At 41.6% G+C, this 23,381-nt stretch overlaps 2 protein-coding genes across 9 annotated transcripts in view; one reads left to right on the top strand and one right to left on the bottom strand.

Annotated features, from left to right (window-relative positions):
* Positions 1 to 14,336, bottom strand: part of AZI2 (5-azacytidine induced 2) — a 45,943-nt gene extending 31,607 nt beyond the window's left edge. Inside the window, exons 1-4 of one of the 8 annotated variants that reach the window (XM_073333388.1) lie at positions 14,093 to 14,336; positions 10,550 to 10,593; positions 7,168 to 7,278; positions 3,721 to 3,950 (exon numbers count right to left, since the gene is read on the bottom strand). In XM_073333388.1, coding sequence (XP_073189489.1) covers positions 3,721 to 3,945 — 225 coding nt within the window. In that variant the 5' untranslated portion in view covers positions 3,946 to 3,950; positions 7,168 to 7,278; positions 10,550 to 10,593; positions 14,093 to 14,336. The other 7 variants (XM_073333389.1, XM_073333391.1, XM_073333392.1 and 4 more) reach the window with 7 other exon arrangements.
* The window catches only part of ZCWPW2 (zinc finger CW-type and PWWP domain containing 2), a 134,655-nt gene continuing 125,154 nt past the window's right edge, over positions 13,881 to 23,381 (top strand). The window contains exons 1-2 of the mRNA XM_073329663.1: positions 13,881 to 14,374; positions 15,694 to 15,794. Coding sequence (XP_073185764.1) covers positions 13,881 to 14,374; positions 15,694 to 15,794 — 595 coding nt within the window. The remainder of the gene's footprint in view (positions 14,375 to 15,693; positions 15,795 to 23,381) is intronic.

The following is a 23,381-nucleotide window of genomic DNA, read 5'->3' as shown; positions in this document are numbered from 1 at the left end:
TCCTCCTTTTCTTTTTGCAGATACAGACTGACACGGCTGCTACTCTGACACAAAAGATAGCGATGCATAGTTCTGAATGTTTCTAACCTTAAATGTTTTCTAAGTTTCACTAGCATCCCCACAGTGCCGTACAATAGGAAATGGTGACAACATATAGAATACAGATGGCATTGTTGTAGCCAGCGTCGCAAGATATTTATGTGCCAGATATGCTAAACATTCATGTGCCCCTTCATGCTTCGGACCCCATTCCAGAGGACATGCTTCCATGCTGATTGAGGATGCTCATTTAAAATAAAATAAAATAAATAAATGTATTAAATTTGTGACTAAACTCCTTGGGGGAGAACTGTACGTCTCCTACTCTGTTTTACTCACATTCTGCCATATATTTCATATTATAGCAGTCTCGGATGATGACCCAGCCCATGTTGTTCTTTTTAAGAACACTTCCGCTGCAGATTCGACAAAACACAAAGAAGGTACTAACATGAGATTTCTAAAGATAGCTACATCACTCAACCCAATGTTTAAGCATCTGAAGTGCCTTCCAAAATCTGAGAGGGATGAGGTGTAGAGCATGCTTTCAGAAGTCTTAAAAGAGCAACACTGATGCGGAAACTATAGAACCCGAACAACAAAACAAAAACAAAAAAAATCAGCTGTCTGCTCGTGACATCTGACTGACTCAGATAATGAAAATGAACATGCATCGGTCTGCACTGCTTTGGATGGTTATCGAGCAGAACCCATTATCAGCATGGACTCATGTCCTCAAATGATGGTTGAAGCATGAAAGGACATACAACTCTCTAGTGCATCTGGCACATAAATATCTTATGATGCCAGCTACAACAGTGCCATGCAAAGGCCTGTTCTCACTTTCAGGTGATATTGTAAACAATAAGTGGGCAACATTATCTCCTGCAAATGTAAAACTTGTTTGTCTGAGCAACTGGCTGAACAAGCAGTAGGACTGAGTGGACTTGTAGGCTCTAAAGTTTTACAGTGTTTTATTTTTAAATGCAGCGTTTTTTGGGTACACAATTCTACATTTGTAAGTTCAACTTTCATGATAAAGAGATTGCTCTACAGTACTTGTATTAGATGAATTGAAAAATATTGTCTGTTTTTTACAGTGCAAATCAAAAATAATCAAAAATATAAAGTGAGCACTGTACACTTTGTATTCTGTTGCAAGTGAAATCAATATATTTGAAAATGTAGAAAACATCCAAAACTATTTAAATAAATGGTATTCTATTATTGTTTAATCACACAATCACATGATTAATTTTTTTAATCATTTGACAGTCCTATTTTTTAATATAAAACTTTTCTTATACAGTCAGCACATTTAAAGGTAGTTTTATTTGACCAAAAAAAAAAAAAAATTAAATATCCTGTTTTGTGCATTTAATTGAATTTAAATCCAAATAGAGCTTGATTAATTTTGGACTTGAGATTTGTCATCTAGTAAATAAGAAATGCACCATTCACCATTTTCTAACATAATAAAAAAAATCTAAACATTAATAATCTGAATACAATGTAAATTAGGCTATAAAATTGCTTAAACATGGATATAATGTACCCTCCTGGTTAGCCAAAAAATAAAAAAGCACCAATTTTAGTGTAAAAGCTATATTTAGCTGCAAATCAATATATTTTAATGGTTACCAACAAATAAGAATTAACCTCTCTTTAGAAAAATAACTAAAGTACAAATCCACAACAGGATTAAAATCAATTTAAATCATGGTTTCCTTCCTGCTTATTTAAATCAGTGATTTAAATTGCTTTGATTTAAATCAATCCACCATGAAATCTGTATAAATAAATTAAATATTTTACAATTGCTAAAGAAGTTTACACAAATTCAGGGCCAAATCACACTGACCTTACTCAGGCAAAAAACTCACTAAAGTAAAAGTTCTGCCAGTATAACTATTTCAAGAATTACCCCTCAAGAAAAATTTTTCTTTCAATAGCTTGAGGTATTTTCTTTTGTTTTTACGAAGCCCTAAGCACGATTCAGTTCTTTCTTCCAACACAAATCACAGTGACTTGAGCCTTCAAAAGGTTCTAGGCATCAGCAGTCCAGACTTTATCCATCTTTTTATAAGGCACTGTAGACCTAAAGGTAAATGAGTGTCTTTGAATACATCATCAGATTACACCTAACTCGGTTACAAACTGCCTGTCATTAACTAATGTGAAGACAATCTTATTAGTTTATTCAAATCTAGAACCCATCTGGCCAGTGAAACAAAATATTCACTAACGTTTACATTCTTGTGACAATGACTTTCCTCACTTGCAACTTCAGAGCTTTATAGGGAGGTAGAGAAATGACTAGATCATATACGTGCTAAAGTTGTAGGGAATTCATAGCCTGGGTAGTTTAAAAAAGACGACCAAAAAAAAACCCTCACCCACACACCTGGTAAAGTTTTACATTCTTAAACAAAGTTTTAGAAGACCAGAATAAGAACTATTGTTTCCCTCTCAATATCAATTGTGACCCTTTTTCTGAGGCTCTGAACTGGGAAGTCAAATATTTTTATTTTACATTTCTGGTTATGTTTTTTGATTTTGCTATTTACCAACTATCATAAACATAAAGGGAAGGATAACCACTTTTCTGTGTACAGTGCTATAAAATCCCTCCTGGCCAGAGGCAGAATCCCTTTACCTATAAAAGGTTAAGAAGCTCAAATAACCTGGCTGGCACCTGACCCAAAATGACCAATGAGGGGACAAGATACTTTCAAATCTGGGCGGGGGGAGAGAAGGCTTTTGTCTGTCTGTGTGATACCTTTGCCAGGAAAAGATCAAGGATGCAAGCCCTCCAACTCCTGTAAAGTTAGTAAGTAATCTAGCTAGAAAATGCGTTAGGTTTTCTTTGTTTTGGCTTGTGAAGTTTGCTGTGCTAGAGGAAACGTGTATTACTGTTTTTGTGTAACGTAAGGTTTTGCCTAGAGGGATTCTTTATGTTTTGAATCTGACTGCCTGTAAGGTTTTCTCTTATCTTTTTTTGTTCTTCTAATAAAGTTCTCAGAGTAACAGCTGTGTTAGTCTGTATTCGCAAAAAGAAAAGGAGTACTTGTGGCACCTTAGAGTTTTTGTTAGTCTCTAAGGTGCCACAAGTAATAACGTTCTGTTTTTTAAGCATTTGATTGGGTTTTTTGGGTGTTAAAAATCCATGGCTGGTCTGTGCTTATCTTGTTTATTCTCAAGTCTCCCCAGGAAAGGGGGGGTAAGGGCTTGGGGGGATATTTTGGGGAAATAGGAACTCCCAAGTGGTCCTTTCCTGTTCTTTGTCTAAATCACTTGGTAGTGGCAGCATACAGTTCAAAGACAAGGAGAAGTTTGTGCCTTGGGAAAGTTTTTAACCTAAGCTGGTAAAAATAAGCTTAGGAGGTCTTTCATGCGGGTCCCCACATCTGTACCCTAGAGTTCAGAGTGGGGAAGGAACCCTGACACCAACTTTGTTCACAGAAAAGTGGAGTTATAGAACTCAAGAGCCAAAGGCTATTTAACAGTAAACTAGGCTGTCAAATGAAAACAAAGAGAGAGCATATAAAAAGAAACTTATTACACACATAGTATTTCCTCTTTAAAGATATAAGGATTAGTGATATCATGAACTGACATCCATCTAGCCAGACTTTAAGGGAAAAAAGTCTTATTACAAAATATCAAAAAAATTGCACTTACCTTTTCTTCTAAGAGTCTTACTCTTTTCTTTAAGAAGGAGTTCTCCTTCTCTGTCTCCTTTAGTCGTTTCTTGATATCTTCATAAGCAGTGACAAGTGCAAAATGTGAAGCAATGGACTCATCCCCTGCATATGCTGAAACAGGAATCTCTTTCTCTCTTCTGCGAGTACCATCTGCTTTTTCATGATTCAAAATATAGATGTCATCTTCTCCCAGCTCATCCATGACAGCTGTTTGAAAAGACATAATAGTATTAAAAGTATTTTATATTAAAAAAATTATCACCAAGATCATGCCAAAAGCACTACAGTTTAAAAAGCCTTCATGCATAATGCCATACATACTTTTAAAAAAAAATTCCTTCTTATTTATCTTTGCCATGTCATCGCGAGTTTACAGAGAATCCATGACACCCATTTTTCATCAATGATCAAGTTATACAGTCAGATGTTTCTATAATCTTACACTTCTCATTCCCTATTTACACTCTTCTGTACTTATAAACTTCACCAACTTTCACGGTTTGCAATATTTTCCATTGACCAAAATCCATAATCTCTTATGTGTTTAAATAACACTTACGGAATATAAATTATCAATGCTGTTTTAGAGCTTGGCTTGTTCCAAGTTATATTTGGACCATAAGGAGAAACAGTCTTCGCAGCTTTGGCAAGTCAATGACAGAAACAGGGCTGATATCTCTGAACTACATCAAATAATGATCATTTGCAAAAAAGGTATACAGTTAAGTCCTCTTTCTGCATACTCAAGTAGCTCCTAACCTTCAGCTCTGCATCTTCCCTATTCCTTTATTAGCACCAATTCTGATAATCTTTTACTAACTTCAGATATGGTCTCCTGTTTTTCATTATTGTCATTGTGACGTTGGCTGACCAGGTCATACTAGAGTGTATTCAGGTCAATTCACTTGTGTATTAGATCAAAGCGATTTTAAATGTGTAAGTGTTTGGGTGTTTAAACTTCATAAAACTAATGGAAGGTTACTTGAATTTTTTTTCTTATCTGTTCCTGTCATAAATGTAATAGCAAACATTTACATGGTGGTTTCAGAGTAACAGCTGTGTTAGTCTGTATTCGCAAAAAGAAAAGGAGTACTTGTGGCACCTTAGAGACTAACCAATTTATTTGAGCATGAGCTTTCGTGAGCTACAGCTCACTTTATCATGGTGAGTACCCTTGCAACTAAGTTACCCATCAAAGAAATCTTGCGAAATGATTATGAAGTACTTAAAGACTTTAGCATTTTCTGTTAATTTCACAGCAAATGGCCATTGTGTACATGGTCAGAGGCCAAAAGTCTAAGTGCCTTCCTCACTCGCTGTCATCAAAGGAAAAACCCATGTGGGCAGAGAGACTGCCAGCTTGTCTTCTGTGAGACGATATAAATATGGATTTAAAGAAAGATCCTTTATCTCTGGACCATTGGGATTCTAACAAGGCAGTATAACTGAATGAGAAGATGGAGAGAGCCCCAAAATTATTCTGGGTAACCGTGGAAAAGACTTTTGGGAAACTAACAATTACATCACTACCACCATTTGGAGTTATAAACAGTGGTTTACCGATTATATTTTACCTGCTTTAACCTCTCAAACACACTCTTTTTTCTTAGCTAATAAACTTTTAATTAGTTTATTAAAGAACTGGCTGCCAGCATTGTCTTCGCTGTAAGAGCTGCAATATCAATTGATTTGGGGCAAGTGGCTGGTCTTTTGGGACTGGGATAAACCTGATGTGGTGCGATTTTAGGTTTAAATTACCTAGGTGCACAAGTACTCCTTTTCTTTTATCACAAAGTTCTGTTTCTCTGGGTGGCAAGACAGCCTGGAGAAGCTAAGGGAGACTGTGACTCCACAGTAAGACTGGTAAAGTGACCCAGGAGTTCAGATATGTTACTGGCTTGGTGAAATCTAATTATAGAACATACCACCAGTTTGGGTTGTTTGCTATTGTTTTCTGACAGTCTGGCCCCTGCTCTCCTGCTGGTAATAGCTCACCTTACCTGATCACTCTCCTTACAGTGTGTATGGTAACACCCATTGTTTCATGTTGTCTGTGTATATAAATCTCCCTATTGTATTTTCCACTGAATGCATCCGATGAAGTGAGCTGTAGCTCACGAAAGCTTATGCTCATATCTGCCAATTTGTTAGTCTCTAAGGTGCCACAAGTACTCTTTTTCTTTTTGCCCTGAGATAGTCACTCACAGAGAGCCACTCCGGACAGCATGACAGTCATGTCCTATATGTATTCTCAAGCTATTCTCTTAGCAAAAGAAATCTTATGGTTATCTTTGGGCTCTCTTTCAAAAAGTTTATGACGTGACTTTCCAGCCTAATAAGAGACATAACATGTACAAATGCTGCTTTATAAATTCAGGAACTGTACATTTCTTCCGCGCACATCGAGAGTCTTTTTACTGCACTAAAAATTTATGTTTCAAAAGATCTTTAATTTAAAAAAAATATTCTCAAAATCCTACACTAGATTCTTCTGGCAACATGGTACCTCATACAGCTAGTCTGGTGCTTTGTCTTTAACCATTATATGGAAGCACAGCTGTCCTTCTCTTGTTAGTCAAGTGGAATTTTACACTTAATGAAATGATTGAATCCCTGCCTAATGTAGGAATACAATACATCCTTCCTAAAATTACAGAATCATTAAACTCTGGAAGAAATGATCTTTAGAAGTCCAAGCCACAAACACCAGAGAGTTACAGGACAGCCAGCTTAGACTCCAGTTTTTTGGGGAAAGGTTACATGTAATATATTTTTTAAATTAACATCAGCTTGGTTGCACATGCAACCACCACTACAGTCAGATCTGATAATGACCACATGGGTGAGGTATTATCTTTTATTGGACCAACTTCTGTTAGTAAGGGGAGGGGGGGAAGACCTGAAGAAGAGCTCTGTATAGGCTTGAAAGCTTCTGTGTCTCTCTCTCACCAACAGAAGCTGGTCCACTAAGAGATATTACTTCACCCACTGTGACAGGGGAGTGATATTCCCCCCCCCCCCCATACACTAGCCCTTTATTGGGGCACAACAGGCTGCAGGCACTGGCCCGGGCAGCTCTGCCGTGTGCCCCAGCAGGGAGGGCAGAGCAGGGGCCTGGATGGAAGGGGGCCAGGGCACCCTGCTAGCCCTCTGCCCAGGAAGGGGGGCAGCCCTGGCCCAAGCTGCAGAGGGGGAGGGGAGCCCCCAGGAGAGGACACTAATAAATACAGAGCTGGCCCGGTGGCAGGACCCTACTCGTCGAGGCGGCAGAGTGATAGAAGGCAGATATATTAGCTCCAGGTTAAGTAGGTCCCTTTTCCCTGAGTAAAGTAACAGGGAAGGTTCCAGAACAATCAGGAACTTTCCAGAATCAATTAAGACAGGCAGGCTAATCAGAGCACCCGAGTTTTAAAAAAGAACTCACTTCAGTTTGTGGTGTGCATGCAAGGTGCTGGGAGCAAGACGCTGAGAGTGAGAAGGTGTACTACTGGAAGATTGAGAAGTACAAGCATTACCAGACATCTGGAGGAAGGTCCTGTGGTGAGAATAAAAAAGGTGTTGGGAGGAGGCCGTGGGGAAGTAGCCCAGGGAGTTGTAGCTGTCACGCAGCTGTTACAGGAGCCACTGTAGACAGCTGCAATCTACAGGGCCCTGGGCTGGAACCCGGAGTAGAGGGCGGGCCCAGGTTCTCCCCCATCCCCCCAACTCCCTACTTGATACTGGAGGAGTTGACCTGGACTGTGGGTTCCACCTTAGGGGAAGGTCTCTGGCCTGTTCCCCGATCTACTAGGTGGATCAGCAGAGACTGCGGGGGTTGTTCTTCTTCCTTTTCCCCATGCTGGCCAGTGATGAGGCTAACTGAGTGAATGGCAGATTTGAGCCACAAAAGTGGCCAAACTGAGGGCTGCTGTGAACCTGTGAGGCGAGCAAATCCACCAATAAGCGCAGGACCCACCAAGGCAGAGGAGGAACTTTGTCACACCACCTTGCCCTCTAATATCCTGGGACCATCACAGCTACAAAAACTGATCTGGTATGGACTGTTTTAGCTGGTTCTACATGGCAGATGAAGACAATCCATTCATGAGAAAGATCCTGCTTATGCCAAGTTAGAGGAACTCAAACAGGCACTTCTCCCTCATTTCTCAAGGTGTTAGGATGGCCAACTCTAACTCCCTCAGCTTCATCCCCTTAAGGGATGGGGGTGGGGAGTTTATCAGAAGATCATTATGGGGAGGAAAACTGGTGAGAGGGTGATGAGTAGAGGAGGAAGTTCAGGAGGACAGATGTGATTTTTAGATAGTTTGTTTCTAAGAGAAATTCACAAGGGCACACTGGCGGAAAGAAGTATAACAGTGCCCTGTTTGACTGGAGATTAAGAGCTTGTAGGTACTAAGGGATAGAAAGTTAGAGTTAGGAGACTGCTTCAACATATACATTGCATGAAATTAAAGCAAAAAACATTAAAAACCTAATTTATAATATCTCAATTAACACAAGGTATATTTAACTACATCTCTGCATCATAAAAGACACTGATCCTTTACACTGTGAAAGGAAGCAGCACAAGTGAGGTTCCAAACTTACACATTAATGTGACAACATCACAGTGCTCAGTCACATGAACTGGAAACAGAACCAAGATAGCAGATTGACTCCATTTTCAAAATTAGCAAATGGGTAGTAAGCTACATAAATAGAAAACTAAATTTGGTCTAATGAAATCTGTTTAAGAATTCTAAAAAATCCACATAATACATCTAGATAGATGAAATCAAGTGATTTAAAGTTGGACTTTGATTCGTAATCTACTGTTGCACTCTTGAAATATTTGCATACACTGCACATGAGAGCTCTGCAGGCACCTTTTTTTTTTTTTTCTTTAAACAAGACAGGTAAGGAAACAAAGCGAGTGTCACAGTTTCAGGGTAACTGCACCTGTATTTTCCCATCTGTGGCCTCTCCAGGGCACTCAAAGGTTTCCAGCTCCTAGCTTTCAACTCTCCTAGATGGAAACTCATGTCTCACTACCTCCTGACCAGGCGTTTTAAGACTGCACAGCCCCCTGGATTACACTGTGAGATCCCAAGCAAGCCAGTCTGCCTAAAAAGGCTGGTGCCTGTGCTTTGACTTTTCTCTGAGAGTGACTAACGGAGAAATTACTAGCAGTTACAACAGAGCTCTTCTTAAGCAAGCACATTTATTCTTCAGGTAAAGCATTACAGCTTTTTATGTTGTCTCTGTAAAACATCCCTGTACACAGGCTAACAGCTTACCAGTGTGTCATCCATCAGTCTTATGGGGCCCCAGTAAGCCAAAATCTTTCTAACCCTTCCACAAAGGTTGGGGACCCTGTTGGACAGAAGGCCTTTTCTATTTGCTGGATCAGGAAGAAAGCCTTTAGTCAGTTTAACATTGGGCTATTTATTCAAAAGTCCTTTGTCTGTTGGTCTCTGCAGAATCCACTTTGAAGTAGAATAGGGGAGCCTCCCCAGGAGGCAGTACCTCTCTCAAGGTATTCTAACTTGAGTCATTTGCCTTAATCATCCCCTACTGTTTTCACTTCTTAGAGGAGCTGTGGAAATCCTCCCGCGATGAAGCGCATACAAACGTGACCCACAATGATTCATAAACCATACATACACCTAATAAAATATCATCTCCCAAAGATTCTGTAACAGAGCAACTTCCTGCAGTGAGTTTTCTGATTTTGAAAATTAGCAGGATACCCACAAAAACTAAATTCCTCTTTATCCACTGAACAGACACACTACTGACAGTGGTAGCGTAAGCCTCCCTGAAATCTCAAAGGAGCCACCTTCTTAAGATATACTTATTGCTTCAATTTTCTAAGCATTGTTAAAAAACCACACACACACACAGGAAGATGTGGTCACTGCCCCAAGCAGCTTACAATCTAACTTAAGAAAAGATGCAAAAAGCAAGTAACAAATTGTAGGCAAAGAGGCAAAGAAAAAAAAAAAAGTGTTTAGATATAGACTAGCAATGGCCATAATGTGATTCTTTTAATTGCAAATGTAGGTCAGTTTCTGTGCTCACTGAGAATCTCTCTTTACTCAAACTGTCAACAAAGGTGCCTACTGTGAAGTTGTGTGTGATATGCATTCCTGCCCAATAAAAATGATACTGAAATCAATTATTCATTTTATATTAAACAGCTGTCAGCTGGCCAAGAAGTGCACTGTACCCAGTTTATGTTCCAAGCTGTAGTATATGGTAGTGTGAGATGGGGAAGGAATCACAATTAAGGAATATACTAACACTATGAAAGATATCAGAATATTCACAGTTAACAAGATCAACTGTTTATTAATTTAGGTCTACACTATGTGAAAACTTCTAAAATAACTGACAGAAGGAAAAAATTTGAGACCGAGTTCTACTTTCAGCTAATACGTTAAACTCTTACTAAAGAAGATGGGAACTATAAACATATACAAGGCCAAAATCTGTCCTTTACACAGTACACAATTAGCTATGTTATAAAGGCTATTGCTGAAACAGCACAATGAAGGGGCAGAGGAGTTGTGTCTCTCAAAATGAAACCGAATCTCTGCTCTGAGGCTGCTTCATTTTCATGAAAACAGTTGGGCTGGAGATAAAGTAGTGAGAGAAAAATTAGAAACCTGCCCTAAATGGCATAGAAAGGAAGGAAAGGAAATTTTTAAAGAGTAATGAGCAAAGACGACAGAGATTAGGTATACATATAAAAAGTCTTTCCACTACAAGTATAATGATCTAATTGAACAGTAGTATTAGTGAAATGAATCACAAATCACCCACACCTTGAGTACTGCCACTTTGAGTACTGCATACAGTTCTGGTTGCTCTATCTCAAAAAAGAAAAAGATACATTAGAAATGGACAAGGTACAAAAAAGGGCAACAAAAATGATTAAGGATATGAAACAGCTTCCATATGAGGAAAGATTAAAAAAACTGGGACTTTCAGCTTGGAAAAGAGACAACTAAGGGGAGATATGATAGAGGTCAAAAAAAAAAATCATGAAAGGTGGAGAGAAAATGAATGTGTGTTATTTGCTCCTTCATATAACAAGAATCATTTAAAGTAATAGGCAGCAGGTTTAAAACCAACAAAAGAAAGCAATTCTTCACACAACACAGTCAACCTGTGGAACTTGATGCCAGGGGATGGTGTGAAGGCCAAAAGTATACCTAGATTCAAAAAAGAATTAGATAAGCAGGAGGATGGAGGATAGGTCCATCAATGGCTGTTAGTCAAGTTGGCCAGGGATGCAATCCCATGCTCTGGGTATCCCTAGCCTCTGACTACCAGAAACTGGAATGTGGACAACAGGGCTGGAACACTTGATGACTGCCTGTTCTGTTCATTCCCTCTGAAGCACTGTGGCTTCTGTGGCTACTGTCCGAAGACAGGACATTAGGCTAGATGGACCATTGGTCTGACCCAGCATGGCTGTTCTTATGTTAGTCCAGTTTCTCAAATACTATTTTTGAGGCAATTAGATAGATTTATGATCTATGAATAGGCGATAGTCACAAAAATGTTTCCTGAAATTTAATATACGTATTATTTCACAAGTCAGGAGTTCTCAAACTACAGTCCATGGACTATCGAGCGCTTGCTCTTGCTTTGCAGAGCTAATTGGTCAGATGGTGTTGATTCTCCTTTTGTTCATCTGCTATATCTCATTAAAATAAGATACAATGCATTACTTTTATTTGGCCATGGCACAGATTTATGCAGTTTATATCAGTTTTCAGAATGGTGTTATTTCATGAAAAAAGTGATTAAATGTTAATACTTGATTTTTTACTCTTACTTCCAGATATAAGACAAAGCAAACAAAATAGAAGTGTTACTGTATATCTAGGGCCCTACGAAATTCACGGCCATAAAAAACGCAAAACAGACCGTGAAATCTGGTGTGTGTCCTCCCCCCGTGAAATCTAGTCTTTTGTGTACTTTTACCCTATTCTGTATAGATTTCACGGGGGGGGGGGGAGAGGGGGAGACCAGCATTTCTCAAACAGGGGGTTCTGACCCAAAAGGGAGTTGCGGGGGGGGGGGGGTCCACAAGGTTATTTTAGGGGGGGTGATATTGCCACCCTTACTTCTGTACTGCCTTCAGAGCTTGGGGGACAGGAGAGTGAGGGCTGTTGGCCGGGCACCCAACTGTGTCCCACTAGCAGGCAGCACCCCACTAGCAGCAGTGCAAAAGTAAGGGTGGCAATACCAAGCCATGCCATCCTTCCTTCTGCACTGCTGCTGGTGGTGGCTCTGCCTTCAGAGCTGGGATCCTGGTCAGCAGCTGCTGCTCTCCAGCTGCTCAGCTCTGAAGACAGCACTGCCACCAGCAGCTGCAAAGAAGTAAGTACTACAATCTCCCCTACAATAACTTTGCGACCCACCCTCCCCGCAACTCCTTTTTGGGTCAGGGCCCCTACAATTATAACAGTGAAATTTCAGATTTAAATTTTTAAAATCCTATGACCATGAAACTGACCTCAGTTTGGTAGGGCCTTCTGTATATCCCAAATAAGTCTGTGTCTAAAAACATAATCCTATTTTACTGTTCTCCCCTCTTACAAGTAATTAAACCAAATATTTCTAAGAGTACATGACACTAAAATGTTGCCTGTATACACCAATAGATCATGTGCCTCCCTAGATTTACTGTTGGCTTATAGAAAGCATTTGTTGTTGTTCTATAATTCATATTAAAGAGTAATAAACGGCTTTTGAGATTTAACACGTTACTTGTTTTAGGACATAATCATTTCCCCTTTGTTTAATAATAAAACCTGGCTCTTACTCTTTTCTTGTTCAAAGGTCTTTATAAACATTGCACAATCATCAACACCATGTGAAGTAGTTAAGTGTAATACACATTTTATAGATGGGGAAATTGAAACAGAGATTAAGCAAGTTGCTCAAGGGCACAGAGGATTCACATGGCAGTCAGAATTAATTTTTTTTTTTTTTAAGTTTCTGGTTCCTAATCCTGTGCTTAGACTAGACTTCCCTTTTAACAAAGGGTTCCACTTCCCCACCATCAGATCTGAACATTGAACAAAAAACTATCCTTTCTCTCTTTTCTGCACATTACGTCACATAGATGTGATATTAGTGAAAAAACAGAAGATTCCCTCACCAATTTCCATTAAAAGTTTTGATCTCACACTATATTGCAAATGATCTCCATGTGGGAGCTGGGCTTCTAGTCTCCCAAGTCTCCATTATTCCTCCTCAGAGAATAACTCCAGTGCCTGCCTTGGCTGCTACTGCTTATACCTTTCCCCAAATGTTAGCAGTGACATAGACATGATTCTTTTCAGTTTCATCCCAGCTCACAGGATTCTGAAGGGCAGCAAAGATATCAGACATCCCTGTTAATTTAATTTTGCTGCTGCTGGGAAAGAGTTAGGAGAATCAGTGGAGAAGCTGGAGAGGTCTATCTGCAGACTCAGAACCACACATAGCAGAAGCTCACATTTAGGTGGTTATCTTGGCAGCTAGAAGGACCAAACACGTAGTTTATCAGAACATTTAAATTCTGCACAATCAGACAAATTACACCCCTCTCCCCCCAATCCTTCACACATGCTCATTCCCCACTTGCAAGTGAATTTTACAAGCCCATTACAATACACATTTCTCTACACTTATGAGTATTAACCCGCGTTTATAATGCGCCCAGAACAGTTGTATTTGGGTGTGCATTGTAGGACTTCATGGTATTTGATAACATTTTTCTCCCCCTGAACAGTTTCTCCCTTTCACTGCCTATGTTATGGAATTGTGAGCGTCATGCATCCTCATCTGAAAAGGCTTCATCTGCAGGTTCCTGGTGCCATTCCGGTGCAGCTACTTTTTCTGCATAATCCCCAGACTCCTACCCAGCTCCGGGGCACCACAGCAGCCTGTTCGCTGCCCCTTTCCCGTCACCCTGCCAGCTTCCTCTCTGCAGGAGAGAACGTAAAATACTCACTGGGTGGATTTAAAGGTAACTTCCCTGGGGGGGCCCGGGGCCACCTGGCCGGCACAGACGCCGCTGCCCGTGACTGTGCGGTCCGCGCGGACCAGGGCACGGCGCCCCGCATCGCCTCCGCAGGAGAGACAGGAACCGTCCCAATGCGGACAAGCCCCGGAGCAGGCAGCGGGGCGGGGAGGGAGCGCGTGGGCGCAGAGGCGCGCCCGCAGCAGGCCGCTGTGAGCGTCGAGCTGTCGGGGGTTGCGGCTCCACGTCAGCCCGAGCCACCGGCCGAGGGCGCTTGTCACCGCTCTCCCCTCCCCCCACCCCGGCCCATCCGCCCCATCCCCTCTAGGGAGGGGCCGGAGCTGACCTGCCGGGGGGTTTCCGCTCGGCTCCGGTCACTGGCGGGCGGCGGCGAAGAGGAAGCAGCAGCGGCCGCCGCGGTCTCTACTCGGGCTCCTCCGGGCTCCCATCACCTCCGCCCGGGGCCCGGCCTGACGACGCCGTTACCAGGACCTCCCGCCCCCTCGAGGAAGTCAACAAACCCCTCACGTGACCCCAATGTCGCTCTCCCGAAGGGCACCGGCGGGTCCCGGAAGACGACAGGGCGGGACTACACCTCCCGGCATGCAGTGCGCGAGCGGGACGTGAGGTGAGTGCCACCCCGCCCCCTTTTACGGCCACAGAACGAGCGTACTCGGCTCTGTGACTAGGGCCGCCCCTTCTGAAGGGACCTCCTTCTCATGCAGGCGCCAGCGCCCTCGCCTGCCCAAGTGCTGCAATAGCTACCCCCTTGCACAGCACACGTGGCCCTCGGAAAGTATTGCTGCTCCCTGGAGCGTCGGGACAGTTCTGTGTTCCCCTGCAAGAAGCAGCGGAGGCCGCCCAAAGTCGTGCATGTCCCCTCTGTATGTCTTTCCATATGCTCCCAGCCCCCTCTTTTACATGCTTCTGCCCCTTAAATATTACTCTTCACCCCTCTATCACAGGTGATATTACACACATGCATAGGCAGGGGTAAATATTAAAAGGAGATAGGTGAGGATATTCATAGAACTAGATAGGCTCAAAGAAACTACCTATAAATTCAGAAGTATAACAAAATTATTAATTGGCTACCCAAACACAGCCATTTCATACCTGTATTCAAGGGTGCTGGAACTAGGGGTAAAAACAATGAGGAATCCTTGTGGCACCTTAGAGACAAACAAATTTATTTGGGTATAAGCTTTCCTGGGCTAAAACCCACTTCATCAGATGCATGGAGTGGAGCATACAGTAGGGAGGTAGAAATACACAGCATATGAAAAGATAGGAGTTGCCTTAGCAAGTGGGGGGTCATTGCTAATGAGCCAATTCAATTTAAGTTAGAAGTAGGCAACAGTTGAGGAAAAGGAGTGGAAGTCACTTTTGTAGTGTTAATGAGGCCAATGTAAACAAGGGGTTTGGCAGCACACCCATGGCTTGAGGAGGTCTTGTTCAATGGTTTTCAGCATCCTCACTATAAAATTTGTTCCAGTTCCACTGCCTGTATTCAATGATTGCAAAGATTTCTCTCTGATCAATATCCTTAAGTCTTTTTAAGAAACTGTTACATCCACTTAGTCTCATAGAATTTAAATTATTTCTAACTACTGCTCCAGGGCACTGATCCTGCAGACATTTTATACAGGTGCTTAACTCTGAGTATGTGAATAGACCTAATGAAGTCAGGTACACAAGTGTTTGCAGGATCAGGATCTGGTTTTTAGAGCATCTAACATTCTAAAATTGATTGTATAAAAGGCCCATTTTTTGTTTTTGTAGGGAAGCTGCTGCTTGTCCAATGAGCATTTTGTAAGTAGCATTTTTTGGCTGACTGCTAAAGCACAACAGCTTGTACATTTTTAAAAATTCGTATGCAGTATCTTAATCACAATCATTCAATGTGACCATCAGTTTTACTGCTTATGCACAATGTTATAACAATAGAGGAAATGGAAATGAAGTATACAGTACAACAATTACTTCTTTTGTCAAGCTACCATTGAAATATTCCAAACTAAGTTCTGCCCGTTGGTTTGGACAATCAGGTACATTTCCTCATGAAGTGAACAGAAAGTTCAGGTCATTGTTATTAGAGATACACAAGTGTTATTCTTTGTTAAAAGAAAAAATTCCCTTCCTGAGATTTAGATTTTTTTCTTTAGTGACTCAAAATAAAATCATCATGGCTAAGAGTCAGAAAGCCATATTCCCCTTTATACAGTTAACAATTATTTAACCGAAGAAAAACAAACCACTTAGGTAACAATACATCTAATCAACATCCGCTACTTTCTAATCCAGCTGCTCAAACTATGTAGACCAGGCCTGAGTAAAAACAAGGGGCGTATTCTCCACCACTTTTCACCTTTTGTAATCATTTACATCTATGCAACTGGGTATAAAAAGCTGCAAAAATCATAGGAGTCGCTTTTACACTCACTTTGCCACAATGTAAATGACTACACAAGTAGAGGTAAAAAAATAATGAGAATCAGGTTCCAGGGGTGGGATCCACAAGGGTACTTAGATAGCTAAACCCCAGATTTAAGCACCTAAATCTGAGGTTTAGGTGCCTAAATCCCAGTTTAAGAGTTTTGTGATCCACAAAACTCCTGCCAAACCCTATAGGCACCTAAATTTACTTGGCACCTAAGTTTTTGCAGTAAAGAGTTTCTTAGGTGCCTACATTTCTGTCTCTGAGAATGCTGACTGTTGTCTCACTCCAGGCATCTGGACGCGTAAGCTCCAGAGCAATCAACAAACTGGGGGAAGCCAGGTGTTTGCTTGCCTATCTTCCATGTGGGGCCTGAATACCATGAAAAACCAACCTCAGGGCAGACTCTTAAGGAATAGAGCACAAACCCCAAACTGGTTGTGTGTTTTATACTTAGGTTTCATCAACCAAGTATCCAGCGTGAACTCCTCAAGCCCTATAACAGCCTTAACATGAAGTCACAGACATATTGGAGTACCCAAGAGGACTACCTTGCCACCCAGGCAAGCTTGCCTTTGTGACAGATGGTCCCTCACACCAAAAATCACAATAATATTCAGGTTACTCCCAGTCCCAAAGGATGAGTCACTTAGCCCAGGTCAACTGCACCTTAGATCCTATACCAAAGACAATGCTTGAAACCAATCCTATAAGAAAAGCTATCTAAAGATTTATTAACTAAGAACAATAAGTGAGAGTTACTTCCAGAGTTAAAGCAGGTAAACATACATAGACAAATGAGCTACAGTGTTAAGTCTCAAAAGGTAATAGAAGCTGCTGTAATATGCAAATGCTATAAGTCCTCTAGGGCTAACCCCAGCCAAGCACCGGGGAACTCTTGCTCATGCTTAGAAATTTTCACCCCTAAGAGTTCAAGCAGCATAGGGCAATCCAGTCTCTTCTGATCAGGGATTTTTATTCCCTTCCCCCAGAATTCAAACTGATGGGACAAGTCGTCGTGCACATCTTCATGGCAGACATGCCAAACCCATGGAAAAAAACGCAGAAATTTGGCTTGTTTTTCGCTTAATTGGCTTGTGAGTTGCTTGTTGGCTAGTTTTTGGCTTGTTGCTTTTTTTTTTATCAGCTCCCAGCAAGGAGGGGAGAGAGTCAGGGGTGCACAGTGCGCCAACCACAGTCCCACACTGCACGCTGGGGGGAATATCTAGTAACGTAAAGTATTGGGGTTCTTAGGAATTGGCTTGTTTAGCATTGTTTTGAAATGGGATCAACTTGATTTTTGGCTTATTGTGAAAGTCGGGGGTGCTTATTTAGCCCATGAAAGTTGACAACTCTGCTTCAAGGGCATGCGTGTGCGGGTCAATCAACAAAGTTTTTGTCCTTTGATGTTTCACAATGGTTCACTTGGTTTCAATGGGCCATGTGTGCAGAACCTAGCACCTTCTATAGGAAACCAGGATTTTACATTTAATGGTTCTTTCCTGTTTAATGAGTTATACAAGTTACAGAGGTTTACAGTGCAAACACTTAACATCTGTACCCCATCTTATAAAGTTATATTAAGTGAGATTAATTCATGCAGCTCCCTACAAGCATTTTATAAAGTCTAAACACATTTTTATAAATTTAATACCTATTTTAATAATACTAACACACAGGTGAGCCAGACTGGTTTAGAGCTATACATTCATCAGTGTTCCACTGGGGCACCTGGTCTGTCAGCATCACAGGTGTGCTCAGAGACTGCCTACTGGGTCAGGTCCTAATCAAAGTCTAGCCACCAGAGGAGGTAGAACAGCCCCCCACTTTTAGTCTACTGATTAGAACATTCTCCTGAGTGACTTAGATCCAGTTCCTTCTTCCCCATCAGGATGGGGAGAAAGGATTTGAACAGGGCTCTCCCACATTTCAGGAAAATGCTCAAACCACTGAGGTACTGGATAATCTGATACAATCCTGTTGAAGCTGTTCCACTGCAGTTAAATAGTGAAAGAGTGATTGGAATAGGGGAACTGGACCCTGGCTCTTCCATGTCCCAGGTGGGTGGTCTAACCATTGGACAATAGAAGCTCTCTCTCTCTTCTCTGAATAACTGTTCCACTGAGCATAAATATTTAAATAATCAGGAAAAGGCACCTGCATACAGCCTGGCTTTAGGTGCCTATCTCCATGAGAAGGATGGGACTGTCACCCGGCATCTCCCATTGCCTAGCTTAGGCAGCTCCCCACCTAGCGCCATAGCTTTTGTGAATCCCCTTCTAAGGCACTTGTCTCTCCCCATTGATTGTATAGGGACCTTAGGCAGCTCATTCAGACTTTGTGGCTTGCAGTGTTGTTCCTGTGATTTTTTTAGGCACCTAAAAGTAAAATGCCACAACACCAAGCATTGCATATCTATGTCCCTTTGTGGATCTGGACCCAGGTGTTTATATTTGGTGCTGAGTTAGTTGTAATATAGTTCACCTGTTCAGACTAACGATGTCAAGCAGAAACATGACTACTTTTCCTCAGTCCAATTCAAGATGAGAAGAAAATAATTCCTACCTACTCACTATACAGGAGTTTCCTTCCAGGTACCAGAAAGCCCTTACTCACCAAACCCAATCCACATAGATTCCCTGGGGAGGGCAGCTGGTTGCCTAGATCACCACTGTTGTCCTATACTATTTAAAAGATAGATGGGAGGTTTTTTTCTGTGTCAAAATAAAGGCAGAGTGCTTTTGTCCCTTTTGAGTTCTCCAACTGAGGTCCAAAGGGACTGTACACCATGTCACAAAGTGAACTGAAGAAATGAATGTGCATCTGAGTACAGAAATTGCACCATATTGTATGTATAACTGTACATACCTAACTTTCCACCACATAAGATCTCACTACAGTGTGAATAAAGATAGGGAAAATAGCTGGAAATAGTGTCTCAGAGAGTAGTAGTGCGGTTAGAGAGTTTATTCTGTGTACATCTGTTGGAAAAAAGTCTCATTTAGAGAAAAGTATCTGAGTATTCTAAATGAGAAAAATCTTCTTTGGAAAAAAGAGAAAAAGATTTCAATCTTTATTGTTCATATATCTCTAAGAAATATCTTAATGTTGTACAAGAACAGTTAGAAATATTTTGTTATATTTGAGTTAGAAATACTACCAAAAATTTAGGTCAGAACAATGCCTGGCTTTTATATAAGCTCAGAGAAGAACAGACCTCTATTTTCAGCTATATCTACAATCCATTTTTCTATGCTATTAAACCACCACCAAATCCTGAGGTCAGTTCTTAAGCTCCTATCCTTCAATTTACACTGTACATGCAGCTGTACTAACTTCAGTAGGGCCCTGTGCAGGTGCAGCAGTCCATCTGTATGTTCTAAATTGAGGATCAGGGCACCATCAGGTAAACTACTGTTGACTTGGATAGGAATTAGCCAGAATTAAATCTGAGTAAAGACGTAAGGATTTAACCTGTCCATTTTAATATGCAGCTATTTTTTAAAAAAATAAGATTTTCAACATATAAGACAGTTAACTTTACAGTATTTCCCCTCACCCTGCCCTATTTTTTCTGTGTATCAACTTAGCATAATTTTATATCTATTGTTACTTTCACATATTTTTTTTAAATTTGCAGTTTTGCTTTAAAAAATTAATCAGCAAAACATATGTTGATAGAATGGGGACTAAGTGCCAGATTTTTAAAGATATTTAGGTGTCTAAAAATGCAGGGTTTTTTTTTAATCGGCAGTTAGTGGGATTTTCAAAAGCACCTAGGTGTGAGGGAGTTAGGGACGTAGACCTGGATCCACAAAGGGTCTTAGGTACCTACCTCCCACTTAGATGCCTAAATCCAAAATTTAGGTGCCACTAAGATCCTCAAAACTCCTGCTCACCTGCCACCTAACACTATAGGCACTTAGAATTCCTCGGCACCCAATTTTTGCCATGAGAGATCCCTGGATGTCTAAGGCTATGTCTACACTGTAGTTAAAAACCCAGAGGCTTGGGCTAACAGGCTGTTTAATTGCGATCTAGAGGCTCGGGCTAGAGCCCAGGCTCTAGGACTTCGTGAGGTTGGCGGGTCCCAGATCTCGGGCTGCAGCCTGAGTCTGAACATCTCCACCACAATTTAACAGCCCCTAGCCTGAGCCCTGCGAGCCTGAGTTAGCCAGCGCAGGCCAGTTGTGGGTGTTTAACTGCAGTGTAGACATACCAGAAGTTTCTGCCTCAGGGCATGCGCATCATGTTTCACTCCAATGTTTCACTGCATGCCTAAGCCTCAGAGGGACTCTCAAATCAGGTGAAAATAGGTGTTTCCCTTCCTAGCTCACTTGCAGGGCCTGATCTGATAGGCATACTCAAAACATTCCTATCGAACTGGACCCTCCACAAAATCCAGTTGGAGGAGGGGGGGTCTCTTATAACTTTTAGCCAGGTGGTTAGAGTACTCACCAAGGATATTGGAGACCCAGGTTTAATTACCCCTTTGTGTAAGGAGGAGAAGGGAGATCCCTGTTCAGATCCTTTCTCCCCTTCAAGCAGAAGGGGGAATTGAACCTGGATCGCCAACATCCTGGGTGAGTGCTCTAATGACTGGACTAAAAGTTATAAGGGAGGTGCCTCCTCTACTTTTTTAAAAAAAAGGAGTACTTGTGGCACCTTAAAGACTAACCAATTTATTTGAGCATAAGCTTTCGTGAGCTACAGCTCACTTCATCGGATGCATCCACAGTATGCATCCGATGAAGTGAGCTGTAGCTCACGAAAGCTTATGCTCAAATAAATTGGTTAGTCTCTAAGGTGCCACAAGTACTCCTTTTCTTTTTGCGAATACAGACTAACACGGCGGTTACTCTGAAACCTATCCTCTACTTTTTGCAAGCAACCCCCTTTCCCCAAACAAAATAGCTTTGGCCCCTAACTTCAGGAGGAGATGCCTACCTCCCATCCATATTTACATGCCTAACTCCATGAAAGGGGCTGTGCTTATGACACACCCCTTTTATTAGCATCTGTTATTGGCTAGCTTAGGCAGCTCCCTGTCTTACATGTAGGCTTTTGTGGATCCAATTCTTAGGCAATTATCTCTCCCCAGACATTGTATCGGGAGCCTGGGGGCCTAACTCAGGCTTTGTGGATTCCAGTGATTTTCTAGATGCCTAACTCTTTTTGTGGATCTAGGCCCTAAATACTTTTGAAAGTCCCACGAGGCTCCTGACTACATCTTTAAGCACAAAAGTATCTTTAAAAATCTGGCCATAGCTGACTCAAGGATGTGGTCATGGGAATCTTTCACTTCTAGGTCACTGGCTCAGAATCAGCTCTGATCAGATAGGGTCAGACTGTCAAAAGCTATGTGGGCACCTAAGAATACATGTTAAGAATTAGGTTAACCTGCTTAAGTGCTTTTAACAATCCCACTAGGTATCTGTTTCTGTACCTTTAGGTGCCTAACTACCTTGAAAATCTGGCCCTACCTGATGAAAAGTTATTAAAAACTGATGTCTGTTCAATAGCCTATATAGTTTAAGTTTGGTTACAAATGGACATGAAGGACTGTTCGTTTCTTTTAGAATCAGCCCCTCTCGCTGTATGAGGCAGGCATACTGATAAGGCAATGTGATGAAGCTTGCACTGCTGCTGCCAATGTTGTCCTTATATTTAGACGTGTTACTTCAGTTATTATGCATGATCACTAAGTTCACTGTAAAGAAAACCCATGTTAGACTCCTATTTTCACTCAATTATATTTTCTAAAAGACCTCATCATAGTCATAATGAATACTGCTTGCTGAATGCCATGCTGAACACAGATGTTGCAGTTGGGCAAAATAATCCACCATCTGTGCAATCTCTCCTCTGCAACCAATGAAACGGTTGCATGCAATTTAGCTATAGCGTGATTGGTTGAGTTAATTCTGATATCACAATGGTCTATACTACTGGCATAGATATGTGCTTTATTGTAGCTGTACACCACACAAGTGTAATTTGTAAAGTCAAAAGTACTGAGAATTTAAAATATTCACAATAACAGACCATCAATCCCAGCAATAATTGAACCTGGTGATATTCTAAAGAAAAGGAGCTCTCAACCATGTTTATAGCCGTTTCCATTGCTTCACACTGACTCAACAGACATTCTAGGCTTCGGAGTGACACACAGACAGAGTGACAAGCCTGGAATCTTATTATATCAATATTTTTATCAACTAGAGTATAAAATCTGTGTCCAATCTGGAACCTGAGTTTGGCCAATACTGGCAAAGGTTGTGGTAGAGGAAAGATCTGTATGGGTTTAAAAACATCCTAAAGGAACTGATCTATGTAGGGTGACCAGATTGCAACAATAAAATATAGGGACACATTGGGGTGCCATCGGCCCCACCACCACTCTACCCCAGGCCCTGCTCCTGCTCCACACCAGACCCCACCTCCTGGTCCTTCCTCACCCCACTGCCGGCTTGCTGAGTCCCTCCTCACTCCCCCCACCATCCGCCCCTCCCTCCCCCGCCCCGTTAGACAATATAAGTGATTAATGATAATAATCCATTGAATGGGCTTTGGGTCAGGCCAACAGAGAGTCCTGGCTTTCCCCTAATACACCCTTCCCTTCCCCTACCCCTTAGCCATGTCCCCTCTTGGTATCCTTGAGCTCCACATGGATTTGAACAGGCTATATTGTTTCCAAATCACAGTATACCCTGGCAGCCTAATCATGCTAGCAAGTTACTACCTGTGATCCCAAGGGAAGATTGTGTATCAGGATTTGGCCCTAAATATCTTGAATCAAGCAAAACCCACAGAGCAAATCCCTACTGCCGACAGTCACACCCCAGCCTGTGCCCTGAGTTCAGGACAGTGTGTTAGAAATATTTACCTTCACTGGGGAGGACTTTCTAGGAGTCTGTAATGACCCTAACACTTGTAACTTCTGAGCTCATCTTTTCAGTGTGATAATGTGTCTTTCATCACAAATCCCGCGCTCTGCCTAGGCTGGGGAATCAACGAGAGGCTGAGGCATCATCCACCCCTGAAACTTCAGATTCTACCCTCATTTACACCAGTGCAAATTCGGAGTGACTCCACTGAGGCCAGGGTGATAACTGGAGCACAGCTGGAGCCCTTCCTCTGGAATGGAGCATTCAGAAGGAGACAGCAGGAGTTTGTCAGTAGTAAAATAATTCTGGGG

This window comes from Lepidochelys kempii, chromosome 2 (assembly GCF_965140265.1).
Source record: "Lepidochelys kempii isolate rLepKem1 chromosome 2, rLepKem1.hap2, whole genome shotgun sequence".
Classification (NCBI taxonomy): Eukaryota; Metazoa; Chordata; order Testudines; family Cheloniidae; genus Lepidochelys; species Lepidochelys kempii.
This window is presented reverse-complemented; position numbering and strand designations above follow the sequence as displayed.